Source organism: Poromitra crassiceps (genome assembly GCF_964638095.1).
Source record: "Poromitra crassiceps genome assembly, chromosome: 1".
Lineage (NCBI taxonomy): Eukaryota > Metazoa > Chordata > Actinopteri > Beryciformes > Melamphaidae > Poromitra > Poromitra crassiceps.
The window spans coordinates 120,873,594-120,887,437 of NC_139623.1; the positions used below are offsets into that span (position 1 = coordinate 120,873,594).

Consider the following 13,844-nt stretch of genomic DNA (forward strand, 5'->3'; position numbering starts at 1 on the left):
GGCCGGGCGACAGTGGACCACAGCGCAGACGCTCCTCTATTAGCTCTCTGCCAGGCACTTTACATCGCACCGACAAGAGGGGCGACCATTCCCTGAAGCTCCCATCCAGGCTGCAGCAGCATCCACACAGAGGGAATATCGTTTTTTTAAAGCTTCGCTCACAATGTCTCAAATGTCTTATCAAGGCAAAAAGAATATCCCAAAGATCACAGTGAGTACACGCCTTATGTTATAGGGTTATATAGGGTTGTTATAGGGTTACACGCCTTATGTTATGCCTCACTGGCTGCGCGGCGTTGCAAAATCACTGCGTTTGGTTTTTGCGCGTTTCGTGCAGCCTCGTGCTGAGGCGTGGCTTTCCTATCCGTTTGGGATAACATTTATTTGCCTTTTCCACTGTTATTAACGTTAGACTTGGCCGCAGAAAGCCGCTGCATGGGGAGAAATGTGCACAACAATGAAATGACATGACTGGCTCCCATAGTGACAGGCAGCCAGCCAGCCAGCCAGGCAGGGAGACAGACAGACAGACAGAACAAGGCGTTTTCTTCAAGGTGTCCTGCATCCTCTTTGTTGAGCGGGTCCATGTGCCATGCCCATAAATACATCATGTTCATATTCCTGTCGGGATTTCTGCTGTGTCTGCAGTAGCCTAACATGTGGCTGAGTTAGTTTATGGTGACCTTGTCGTAGTTAATCATATTTGATCTGCTACAGTATGGTAGCCTACTAGCCCAGCTGCTATGGTAGCCTACGCCTACTGTAATAATCCATTCATCTTCCTGTAACATCCCCTCTCCCTTAAACGTGTATGCATGACTATATAGGCTAGGATAGCCTAATTATATATATATATATTATATCTATAGCCTAATTCTATCATTTTATTTCTCATGATGATGTGTGAATCGATTGCAAAACCTTATGCTACCTAATTTTTCTGTAATTTGACAAAACCCTTCTCTTTTTGAAGCTTAATCTCAAGTGATAACTCATATGACATGGAGGAGTCTAATGCTAATTGTATTATGGATGTTATTTCTATTCATGTTGATGCACGTTGATTTGGGTGACAGGGTTAATTCAAAGTGTATTATACAACAGGTAGTTCCGGCCGAGCAATTTGATTGGACAAGAGGGATCCTACCAGTGCCGATATTTCATGATAACGCACTGGCGCTTCACTGTGTGTAGATCACTCCGCTTCACAGCTGCTCTAATCAACAAAACGCTTCACAGCTGTAGAGTAGACAGTAGTAAAGTAGACAGCCTGCAGTTAAATAGGCTGATTAGGCTACATTTTCGGCAAAGCAGAAAGCTGAGGGGACTATCTTTGTTGGCGGAGGAATAAATAGAGAAATCATATATTTTCTCAGCTTTTTGTCATTTTTTAATCAGATTTGTTTAATAGAACTGTTGTATAAAAGCAATATCACACTCAAGGTCGTGCTGTTGTTGTCTAATATCGGCACTGCTGTGATTATCTTCGGCACTCGGCCTGCGGCCTCGTGCCTACGACCGAATCACAGCCGTGATGATATTAGCCAATAACAGCACTCCCTCTCGTGTGATATTGCTTAATTATAGTAGGCCTACAAGTGATCAATAGCCTGCTAGAGCATCCTGCTGTTCAGCTCATAATTTCCCCAAACTGCTTTGATCATTTCAGTTTTCAGAAATGAAATCTGGTCCATGCAGACTGACAGACTGTATATGGAGACTGGACTGACCTACTGTATAGGCCATATGCAGACTAGACAGACATACTGTATAGGTTACATGCAGACTAGACTGACAGACTGTGTAGGTTACATGCAGACTAGACTGACAGACTGTATAGGTTACATGCAGACTAGACTGACAGACTGTGTAGGTTACATGCAGACTAGACTGACAGACTGTATAGGTTACATGCAGACTAGACTGACAGACTGTATAGGCTACATGCAGACTAGACTGACAGACTGTATAGGTTACATGCAGACTAGACTGACAGACTGTGTAGGTTACATGCAGACTAGACTGACAGACTGTGTAGGTTACATGCAGACTAGACTGACAGACTGTATGGGTTACATGCAGACTAGACTGACAGACTGTATAGGTTACATGCAGACTAGACTGACAGACTGTATAGGCCATATGCAGACTAGAGTGACAGACTGTATAGGTTACATGCAGACTAGACTGACAGACTGTATGGGTTACATGCAGACTAGACTGACAGACTGTATAGGTTACATGCAGACTAGACTGACAGACTGTATAGGTTACATGCAGACTAGACTGACAGACTGTATAGGTTACATGCAGACTAGACTGACAGACTGTGTAGGTTACATGCAGACTAGACTGACAGACTGTATAGGTTTCATGCAGACTAGACTGACAGACTGTGTAGGGTTACATGCAGACTAGACTGACAGACTGTATAGGTTACATGCAGACTAGACTGACAGACTGTGTAGGTTACATGCAGACTAGACTGACAGACTGTATAGGTTACATGCAGACTAGACTGACAGACTGTATAGGTTACATGCAGACTAGACTGACAGACTGTGTAGGTTACATGCAGACTAGACTGACAGACTGTATAGGTCATATGCAGACTAGACTGACAGACTGTATATGATACATGCAGACTAGACTGACAGACTGTATAGGTTACATGCAGACTAGACTGACAGACTGTATATGATACATGCAGACTAGACTGACAGACTGTATAGGTTACATGCAGACTAGACTGACAGACTGTATATGATACATGCAGACTAGACTGACAGACTGTATAGGTTACATGCAGACTAGACTGACAGACTGTATAGGTTACATGCAGACTAGACTGACAGACTTATATGATACATGCAGACTAGACTGACAGACTGTGTAGGTTACATGCAGACTAGACTGACAGACTGTGTAGGTTACATGCAGACTAGACTGACAGACTGTATAGGTTACATGCAGACTAGACTGACAGACTGTATAGGTTACATGCAGACTAGACTGACAGACTGTATATGATACATGCAGACTAGACTGACAGACTGTATAGGTTACATGCAGACTAGACTGACAGACTGTATATGATACATGCAGACTAGACTGACAGACTGTATAGGTTACATGCAGACTAGACTGACAGACTGTATAGGTTACATGCAGACTAGACTGACAGACTTATATGATACATGCAGACTAGACTGACAGACTGTGTAGGTTACATGCAGACTAGACTGACAGACTGTGTAGGTTACATGCAGACTAGACTGACAGACTGTATAGGTTACATGCAGACTAGACTGACAGACTGTGTAGGTTACATGCAGACTAGACTGACAGACTGTATAGGTCATATGCAGACTAGACTGACAGACTGTATATGATACATGCAGACTAGACTGACAGACTGTGTAGGTTACATGCAGACTAGACTGACAGACTGTATAGGTTACATGCAGAGAGAGAGAGAGAGAGAGAGAGAGAGAGAGAGAGAGAGAGAGAGAGAGAGAGAGAGAGAGAGAGAGAGAGAGAGAGAGAGAGAGAGAGAGAGAGAGAGAGAGAGAGAGAGAGAGAGAGAGAGAGAGCGAGCGAGCATTTTCTGCATCAGTAGAAGGAGGGCTGGCTGGCTGAGAGATGGCTGGCAGGTGGCTGGCAGGCATCTTCTGCATCAGTAGAAGGAGAAAGCGTTTGGATTCCTGACCGGGTCGAGGTTGAATCCAGGCCAGCTGGGAGGAGGGCGGCGTGGTGGTGGTGTGTGAGACTGCTGTAGAGCCACGAGCATCTCTCTCTGTCTCTCCAGTCTCCGTGTGTGAGAGAGAGAAATGCCTGCCAGTTTTCATTGTTGCGGCAGCAGTGTGGGTGTAGCTGGCTGGCTGTGGGAGACACAGCCTTTGTCTCTGCCTGCTGCTGCTGCTGCAGCTTGGGCCTGTAGGGCTCCTCCAGCATGCAGCAGGTCTGTCTGTGTGTCCAACAGGGCTTTGCTCTCTGTCCTTACTTGTTCAAATAGGATATGTTTCTATAATAAGCAAAAGTGGGTCATTATTTTCCATGCATGTTTTACACAGAAGGGATGAAATGTGACCAGGCAGCCTAGTAGACAGAGCCTGGGTTTTTGTTCCGTTTTCTCCACTGCAAAATTGTCTTCAATAAGGGCAGCATTTGGGAATTGAAGCTAACCTGGCGCTGCCGGATGGTTTGTTTTCACATAACCATCTGGGAACTAGTCACCCGGGAAAGCATTTCAAAGGGGCAGCAACTTAAAAAAACAAACTGGCAGGTGATTGGAGGAACCATCTGTCTATCACGGGCTCGCGTCTCGCCGGCGTCACACCTAAAGCCCGGCCGTAGTTGCCTCATAGGATGCTGATTGGTGCAAAAACCACTGGTGGTTCAGATTCAAACCAATCGATTGGAGCGTGGCAAGATGGATTTGTTGTGTGATTGTGATCTCACGAGTTTGCAGATAGAGCACAAAATGGGGCTGCAGCAGAGAAGACTAGTGTCCCATCCACGGTCAATGTAACCCAGTAGATCACAGAGAAGATTGGTGTCGCATCCACGGTCAACGGTACAACCATCAGGAGCGATTTGGGGTTCAGTCTCTTGCCCAAGGACACTTCGACATGCGGACTGGATGAGTGGGATCGAACTCTTTTATCCCAAGAACTAAAATACTACTTTTCTCTGATTGGATAAAAATTGGCGCTGACCTCAAACTATCCAATCAGAGAAAAGATGATATTTTCTGGGAAAGGGAAGGTCAGATCGTGATGCCAATAAAGGGTTATATGTATTTTCTCACCCCGAATCCAACGCCGCCACCCATGAGTCTCTACGAGTTACGGTTGTGCCCTGCATGCAGGACTACAGAAGAGAGATAGAGGACCGCGGGGGGTTGGGGGTTTCAAGTTACTGACCACTCTATTTCAGTGATTGCTGTCAGAATATAGAGCCATTTAACACTTATTTTAACACAAAAACATCGCTGAATGTACCGTTAACATTAGTTTTGAGCGGACAAATAGTTTTGAGTGGACAAATAACTCCAATAAACACCTGTCAAGCCCATAGATGTATAAATACATGGATGTAGCTCTGTGACCATTGGTTTTTGGATTTGCATTTTGAAGCCTCGAGGTTGGCATTTTACTACAACGATTAATCGATTAATCGATCGACAGAGAAATAGTCGACAACTATTTTGATAATCAATTCATCGTTTTGAGTAATGTTTTAAGAGAAAAAGTCAAAATTCTCTGATTGGAGCTTCTTAAATGTGAATATCTTTTGGTTTCTTTACTCCTGTATGACAGTAAACTAAATATCTTTGGGTTGTGGACAAAACAAGACATTATTAGAGGATGTCCTCTTGGGCTTTGGGAAACACTGATCAACATTTTTTCACCATTTTCTGACATTTTATAGACCAAACAACTAATCGATTAATCGAGAAAATCATCGACAGATTAATCGATAACGAAAATAATCGTTAGTTGCAGCCCTACATTTTACGTGAATTTGAACGGAAAGATCTAGTAGCCACAGTGTGGTCTGCTATTAGCCGCGTGGTCTATTTGACCTTAAATGGGAGCATAATTGACTAAATGAACATCACGCTGTCTTGAAGAAGACTTGAAACTGGCGATTGAGGCCAAGATGAGCTCATTAGCAAAGTGTTTACTGGGGCCATACATCAAGTGAGGAGTACGGCCATTTTCTCATTCACTTCCACGTAACCAGACTTCTTTTTGCAGCCAGTGGAGTCGCCCCATGCAGGCCATTCAAAATAATGCCGTTTGAGTTACTTCCGCATTGCACTTCACAAACGGAGCTATAGGAGCTAGCCCACTGGTCAAATAATTTGCCAGAACTGGAGATTTTTGCTGTGTAACCGAGACTAAAAGCACAACCAATGCTGTACCTGCTTATAGCCGCCCCCCTCCCCTCCCAGACTTTTCCTATTGCGTCTCCATTCATCCCTGCTCTGTTCCAGCTGTTTCCTCACATCCGCTGGCTGCCAGCGTGTCGCGGCCCTGTCACATTTCGAGGTGTGGTTCTTCCCTTCCTCTATGCACTCACTCACAGTAGGCTCAGTGTTGCTCCAGGCTGCTACGTGTCATCAATAATCCCCTCCAGCTGGACCCAGCATCTGCGGGCAGGAGCAGGCAGACGGCAGCTCTGCCCAAGGACCCTGAATAGAAGGATAAGACTAGGGATGGGGGCCGATCCAATATCTGTATCGGGTGCCGATATTGGCACTAATTCACGGATCGGATCGGATCGGAATTGGATTTTTTTTTTTTTTTCCAATTCTAGCACAGCTGGCCGTAATTTGCCCATGTATAATAGTATCCTTCTTTGCCTTGTATATCTTCTTAATTTTGTCTGCTTTTTACAAGGTATATTAACTCATTGAGTGCCAGCCACTTTTGGAAAACGGATGCTCCCAGTGCCAGCCCTTTCAGAGCGTTTTCAGTGATTTCTCGAGGCCCACAGAATATTGTGTGATATTACTATGTAAACACCGAACACGCACAAAGAACGAGGAGGCTCTATTGTATCATCAGCAAAAAAAAGTTTATTGATACCATTTTTCGTTCTTTAGTTATTAGCCGGAGAAGATAGCTTGTTTTCACCAAAAACAGACGTTTCAAATTAGAAGCTGAGATAATCAGCCTTTTGTGAAATGAAGCATTTCAAGCACATTCACTGACTCTGAAGCTAATATTTTCTGATGTAGTGACGTGGTGTAGTTGTGTGGTGCCCTGCGTGCCACACCCCCCTCTCCCCCCCCTCAGCTGCAAACTCCTCCCCACACTAACACGCACCCAGCGTCTATTTTCGGAGCGCTCCGTTTTTGTGCGCCGGCTCCCAGCGCGACACCGAAAAGCCAAACCGGACTGCTGAGAATGGTTTGGCCCTTCGGCATCGGGTGCTGCTTTTCTGGCGGCTAATCGTGTGGAGAAACTATGCAGCAGAGACAGAGGGGCTCAGTTGTGGGAGCGGATTGACTGCTGTTCGCAGCTAACGTTAGCTCCAGCCAGAGCAATCTATACGGCTCTGGCTCCAGCATCGGTTTCCGTTTCATCACGGGGCTTCTTCTGCTGTTTTTCCTCACGTTTCTCTAATCTGGAGAGCACTGTCGCCACCTAATGGGTCCGTAAAATAGGTTATACACCTTCAATAGCTACAATATTTTTTACAGGAGATGCATGAGGCTTTGATCCACGTCCCACCGTCAAAAAACGCATTTGACGCCGATCGACGTCATTGGCACTCTACGTTACTATTTGATTTGACGCCGATCGACGTCATTGGCACTCAATGAGTTAAAAAAAAATATATATATAAAAATTGGCCAAATCTTTGCCTATACTGTATATTTAAGAAAAATATTGGTATCAGCATAATATCGGTATCGGCAGCTATCCAAATTCAGGTATCGGAATCGGATCGGAAGTGAAAAAAGTGGATCGGTGCAGCCCTAGATAAGACATCACTCACGTCACAGCGTTTTAATTTTGCTTTGTTGGCCAGTTATTCTATTGAAGAGAATGCGATGGGCATAGAAAGTCCCAATATCATCATCTCTGTGTTCGTTCATCTTGGATTGAAACATGCTGCCACCAGAAAACACATTATGTGATGTTGACTGATGTTTTTTTTTATTTTTATGTAAATGTGTGCGTTTGTTTTCATTATTATTGGTCTCCAAACGGGTCATGGCTCTGTCCAGCAGCTGCGTTGAGCTCAACCCAAACCCCCGTTTGGTCCAAAATGGAGCTAGATTAGCTAACTAACTACATCATGATTAGGGCTGGGACGGATCACGGATAATCCGTGACCCGTACGGATCAGCCCCCACGGTTCGGCACACGGTTCGGAACGTTGTGGTTCCGCGGACCCCCCCCCCCCCCCTTTCGTTTCATTTAATGTTTAACGTTAGTGTATGAGAACGCCTGCAGCGCAGCCAGACACAGACAGGCATCATCATGGCAAGCACAAGTGAGCTTCCTCATCCCTTCGCTGTAAAGTCTCTCTGAAGGCTGTGGCTAGTGGCTACTAAAGACAGCGTCACACAAACTTATTTCAACACCTCTGAAAAAGCACAGGAATGCGAGCAGCATGTTGCGCGCTGCACAACATAGCCAGAGCCACAACACGCACACACACGCGCGCACACGTTTCACGAACACATATCACCGGACGGTGAAATGTTGCCTTGGACACATAACAACAAAACAACAAAACAACACGTGGGGCCACCGAGTAGCATAAAGTAGCATCAACGTTATGTTTCCAGACTCACCCGGTCTGGTCTGTAGCCTACCCGTGTCAAGTGACTACGTTAGCACGCAACAGCCAGGAAGTTAGGCGCAGTGCCACCTAAAACAGGAAGTTGCCTTCAGAGTAAAAGCATAAATTGTGTCATGAGGAAAAAAATATTTTTTGAGCTGTGCAGGGCAACAAATGGTTAGAGAAGTATAATAGTATTAAAAATTCAAATCGAAAATCAAATTTTGAGAGAAAAAATCTGATATAGCCTATTTATTTATTTTTTGCTGATCCGAAAAATCCGTGATCCGTGGCTCAAAATCCGTCACGCGATCCGATCCGTGGGTTTTCTGATCCGCCCCAGCCCTAATCATGATGCATGACCGAACGGGGCGTCAGTCAACATCAAGTAGCCTAAAGTGTTTTCTTTAATCTGGCAGAAGCATTTTTCAATCAAAGGTGGAACGGCACAGACATGATGGTTTATAGTGTGGGACTTATCCTGTTTGCCCCGTTCACGTCAATAGAACTGGCCTCAAAGTCTGGCTCCAATGCAACATCTGAACGCTGTGACGTGAGTGATGTCTTAACCTTCTTTTTAGGGTCCTTGGCTCTGCCCAGGAAATTAAACCCTCCCCCCCCCTCCATTGACGCAGCCACAGTACAGGGCCCTGCCCCGGCGGGACGTCCCATGCCAGAGCCGCCCGCGCGGGCACACAGCGAGGCAAACAAAACACCCGCTCACTGCGACCACCCACACGTCGCCATGGTGACCGACACACACATGTGATGTCAGGAAAATGCCATCGCTGCTTGGTTCTTCTTGCAGGGATGTGATGTGACACACACACACACACACACTCCTCAAGCCGCTTGACTGAAAGAGTTCATAATTCGACCTGTCTGACCCAATCAGAACCAGATCGGTGCGTCTTTGCTGCCATGGTTATAACGGTTACGCCATCTCAGCTTATCATGGGATCCAGATTCCAGACAAGCGGGATCGCACTGCAAATGTGTCTGGCGGCAACTTCTTGAGATTGATGCGTCTTTTAGTTTTGATTTTCCCCCGGTGAAAAACCAAACTAAAATAGATCCCATGCACTTTTTGGGTGAAGAGTAAATATTTTTGGTCACCAAGGCAACAGGGCTGAAGCAGAGGCACTGGTGCGTGTTCACAATGACTTTCCTCTTCCACTGGGTCTCTGCCTGCATCCCTGCTGCTCCACATGCACGCCTTCTCTCTCTCCCCACGTCTCTCTCTGTCTGTCTCTGTGTCTCTCTTTCCCTGCTGCTCCACATGCACGCCTTCTCTCTCTCCCCACGTCTCTCTCTGTCTGTCTCTGTGTCTCTCTTTCCCTGCTGCTCCACATGCACGCCTTCTCTCTCTCCCCACGTCTCTCTCTGTCTGTCTCTGTGTCTCTCTTTCCCTGCTGCTCCACATGCACGCCTTCTCTCTCTCCCCACGTCTCTCTCTGTCTCTGTGTCTCTCTTTCCCTGCTGCTCCACATGCACGCCTTCTCTCTCTCCCCACGTCTCTCTCTCTCTGTCTCTGTGTCTCTCTTTCCCTGCTGCTCCACATGCACGCCTTCTCTCTCTCCCCACGTCTCTCTCTGTCTGTCTCTGTGTCTCTCTTTCCCTGCTGCTCCACATGCACGCCTTCTCTCTCTCCCCACGTCTCTCTCTCTCTGTCTCTGTGTCTCTCTTTCTCAGCTGTCCTGCTTCTGGCCACGCTGTTTTCCAGCAACACAGAGCAGAACATTTCACAGTTATTAAAGCCCCTTGGAAACCCAAATCCACAATAACCTTCTAACTACGTATGTAATTTAGGGTCTTATGTGCATAAGTAAGCATTTAAAAGTATTAGACATTAGCAATCCAAATCCTAAATATTGCCATTAAAAATCTTTTGGTACTGTTCCTGATGTAGGGTTTGAAGTAGGTGTGGTTATGCTCAAGACTCATTGCACAGTAAGCTCTGCATACCAATCAGGCTGAAGTGCCGCTACCCTAAAAAAGAAAAGAAAAAAAAAAGCTTCATAATGTATCAAGTTCCGCAGCACTGTGTGTGTGTGTGTGTGTGTGTGTGGGGGGGGGGCACTGGGAGCACTTCAGCAGACACACCCCCACAGTTTCAGAGCAGAGAATACGGCTTAGTTTTTCATGATTTTGGAACCTAATAGACCCTTTTAACGGGGGCCATTTTGTGTCGAAAAGGCAGAATAAACGCAGGTGCAAGCAAAACACTAATGAGGGTTTCCAAATTACAATCATGGAAGTTGGAAACCCTCATTAGTGTTTTGCTTGCACCTGTGTTTACCCTGCCTTTTCGACACAAAATAGCCCCCTTGAGATATTCGAATACACTTGGCAAAAAAAATGTACCCGTTCAAATTTGGCTGAGTGGAGAATAACACATTTTTCTGTGGTGTGACAAACTCAAAATAATTTATATATTTTTGGTGTCCAGCGACTTTAAGCACCGGGGAGTAGCTACTAGCTATTACTAATTTGCTTCTCCCTGCAGTCTGGTGGAGGTGGGAAAAAGTTGTCACATGTCTATCAGCCTGGTAGGACGTGTGCAGCATCCTGCAGTCTTATGTCTGATCTCTGCTGGATTGTGTCACACAGACAGACAGGGATCTGATCTCTGCTGGATTGTGTCACACAGACAGACAGGGATCTGATCTCTGCTGGATTGTGTCACACAGACAGACAGGGATCTGATCTCTGCTGGATTGTGTCACACAGACAGACAGGGATCTGATCTCTGCTGGATTGTGTCACACAGACAGACAGGGATCTGATCTCTGCTGGATTGTGTCACACAGACAGACAGGGATCTGATCTCTGCTGGATTGTGTCACACAGACAGACAGGGATCTGATCTCTGCTGGATTGTGTCACACAGACAGACAGGGATCTGATCTCTGCTGGATTGTGTCACACAGACAGGGATCTGATCTCTGCTGGATTGTGTCACACAGACAGGGATCTGATCTCTGCTGGATTGTGTCACACAGACAGACAGGGAGCATTTCCTGTGTGGGAATGTCAAGCTGTCTTTTTCTCATTCCTCTGAATTCCCCTTTGATTTGCCTCCAGCACATCTCTTCAATGGATGAGCCTGTCATGGCTATACCAATTCTTCCTAAGGTCACACTGAAGCTGACACTGCTGAATCAGACACAATCACACCGAAGCTGACACTGCTGAATCAGACACAGGGCTAAAATAGTAGGGGTGGGGGAAAAAATCGATACACCAGAATCAGAATCAGAATCACTTTTATTGCCACAGTATGCAAGTTACATACGAGGAATTTGTCTTAGCGTAGCGGTTACATCAATATACAGGGATAAGAAGTAGGAAGATAAGGTCAAGGAAAAGCTCAAGGAAAAGGTAGGAAAAGGAGTTAGACAATATATCATAATGTCGCAATATTCAATATATCGCAATACTAGCATATCGCAATATCGCAATACTATCGTATCGTGACTCAAGTATCGTTTTAGTATCGTATCGTGGGCATCTGGTCATTCCCACCCCTATAAAATAGCCTGATCAGAGATTTTCTATTCAACTACAAATTTGATTACCAAGAGGAGTGGAATCAGTGATAATATTTCAGCTTTGAAATATTCTACCCTAGTTGGAAACACACACTTTCCCAAACTACAGTGAATGAATATACACATGCTTTCAATGTAGAATTATTTTGGATTAAAACAATGGCTCATCACTACCCATGTACTTTTCAAATATTCCTTAAATTCAATCTTGGGTCATATAGGGCTGGGCAATATATCAATATATCAATATTGTGATATGAGACTAGATATCGTCTTAGATTTTGCATATTGTATCGTGATATGGCACAAGTGTCGTCTTTTCCTGGTTTTAAAGGCTGCATTACAGTAAAGTGATGTCATTTTCTGAACTTACAGACTGTTCTAGCTGTTCTACAGATGCAGCTATCCAAAATGGGACCAATTCACCGTGACTGTCCTGCGTGCAAAGCGCGGCGCTGCTGCGGTGCCGATTTTTCTTTTCACCCTGGAAGTCCACTTCTGTTTTCACCCACCAGGAGGTGCAAAAACACATAGTCAGTCAGCAGAGGGTAACAGTTTATAGTGTTTAGACGTCAATAAACCGTATTTGCTGTTAGTATATGAGTGATTCATCTGATGTCAATTGGATTTGAGAATTATTGTATTGTATTGTTTGTTGTATTGTCTTGTGTATAACGTAGCCTACTGTAGGCTACCACAAAATTGTCTTCTTGTTTATTCTGATGCATAAAACTATTCAACCTATGGTAAATGCATAGCTGTTAAGCAGGGCTGATGCTCTCCCTGTACAACGTCTCTCGTGCATCAGACAGGCACAATGACCGATGAAAGAAAAGTTGTTATACCGTAGTTTTGAGCCCCTGTCATTCAGAGGCTGTTGCATCACCCTACCTGTGCAGTGGGGGAGAAGAAAAGGTAGCGAGAGAAAACGATATCATTCTGCCCAAACAAATATTCACTGCCCCGGCTCCCCTACCAAAGCCACACATGTGAAATCTCCCAGCATGCATTGAGGCTAATACATTTCGACAAGAAATAGCAACCAAATTAGCCTAAATAGTCTAAGTGGTAGATAGAAATAATATTTATGTTAACAAAACGTGCAATTCTAGAACATTTCAATATTGGACAAAATAAAACATAAAAATCAAAACACAACCCTATGTGAAACATATAGGGCCCTATCTTTGCAGTGGCCTTAGGCGCAAAAACTGGCGTTAAACGCAAAAAAAACGCACCTTGTGCCTGCCTCGGGAAGATAGCAACATGGTTTTAGGCCCCGAAATGCGCTTTACGCCGAAGAGGCGTGGCCCAGTGCCAGAATGGGCGTTTCGGCCTTAAATACTGGCCTAACGATATCTTCCCCCCTGGCGTTAATTTAGCGCTTTGCGCTTTTCAAAACCAGGCCTTATTCAGTGCGCATTGCGCGGAGCTCAAGCTGTCCCCAACCCCTCCCCCCTCTCTCTCTCTCTCTCTCTCTCTCACTCCCTCAAATCTCCCAGCATGCATTGAGACTAATACATTTTGAGAAGAAATATCAACCAAATCAGCCTAAATTGCCTAAAGTGGTAGATAGAAATAATGTTTCTGTTCACACAACATGCAATTCTCGAACATTTCAATATTGGCCAAAATAAAACATAGACATCCAAACACAACCCTATGTGAAACATATATGTAACCTAGGTGGTATATATATCCCACGCATATATAACGTGATTTGGATGAGAGACAGCCGCAACACAGCTGTACTGTGATGTCCGAGACTTGGCTCCTACTTCACATCCACTTTTACAATAAAAACACATTTCTGCAATGATTTTACATAATGTAGGCTATACTGTATTTATTTGCATCATCCTACCTGTGCAGCAGGGGAGAGAAAACGATATAATTCTGGACAAACTTTCACCAATCTAATCTCATCATGACATAGGGATAGGCTATATTTTTCTAGCCAATGCGTTTAGAACATTATTTTCACTTTGA

At 44.9% G+C, this 13,844-nt stretch overlaps 1 protein-coding gene across 5 annotated transcripts in view; it reads left to right on the forward strand.

Moving 5' to 3' along the window:
- The window catches only part of dpysl3 (dihydropyrimidinase like 3), a gene marked incomplete at its 5' end in the record, with an annotated part of 181,146 nt that overhangs the window by 22,831 nt on the left and 144,471 nt on the right, over nt 1-13,844 (forward strand). For 3 of the 5 annotated variants that reach the window (XM_083638677.1, XM_083638678.1, XM_083638679.1), the window contains one exon: nt 147-211. The exons of the other annotated variants lie outside the window; for them this stretch is intronic. In XM_083638677.1, the coding sequence (XP_083494803.1) occupies nt 164-211 (48 nt within the window). Of the gene's footprint in view, nt 1-146; nt 212-13,844 lie in introns of those variants that run through there. 5 annotated transcript variants of the gene reach the window in all.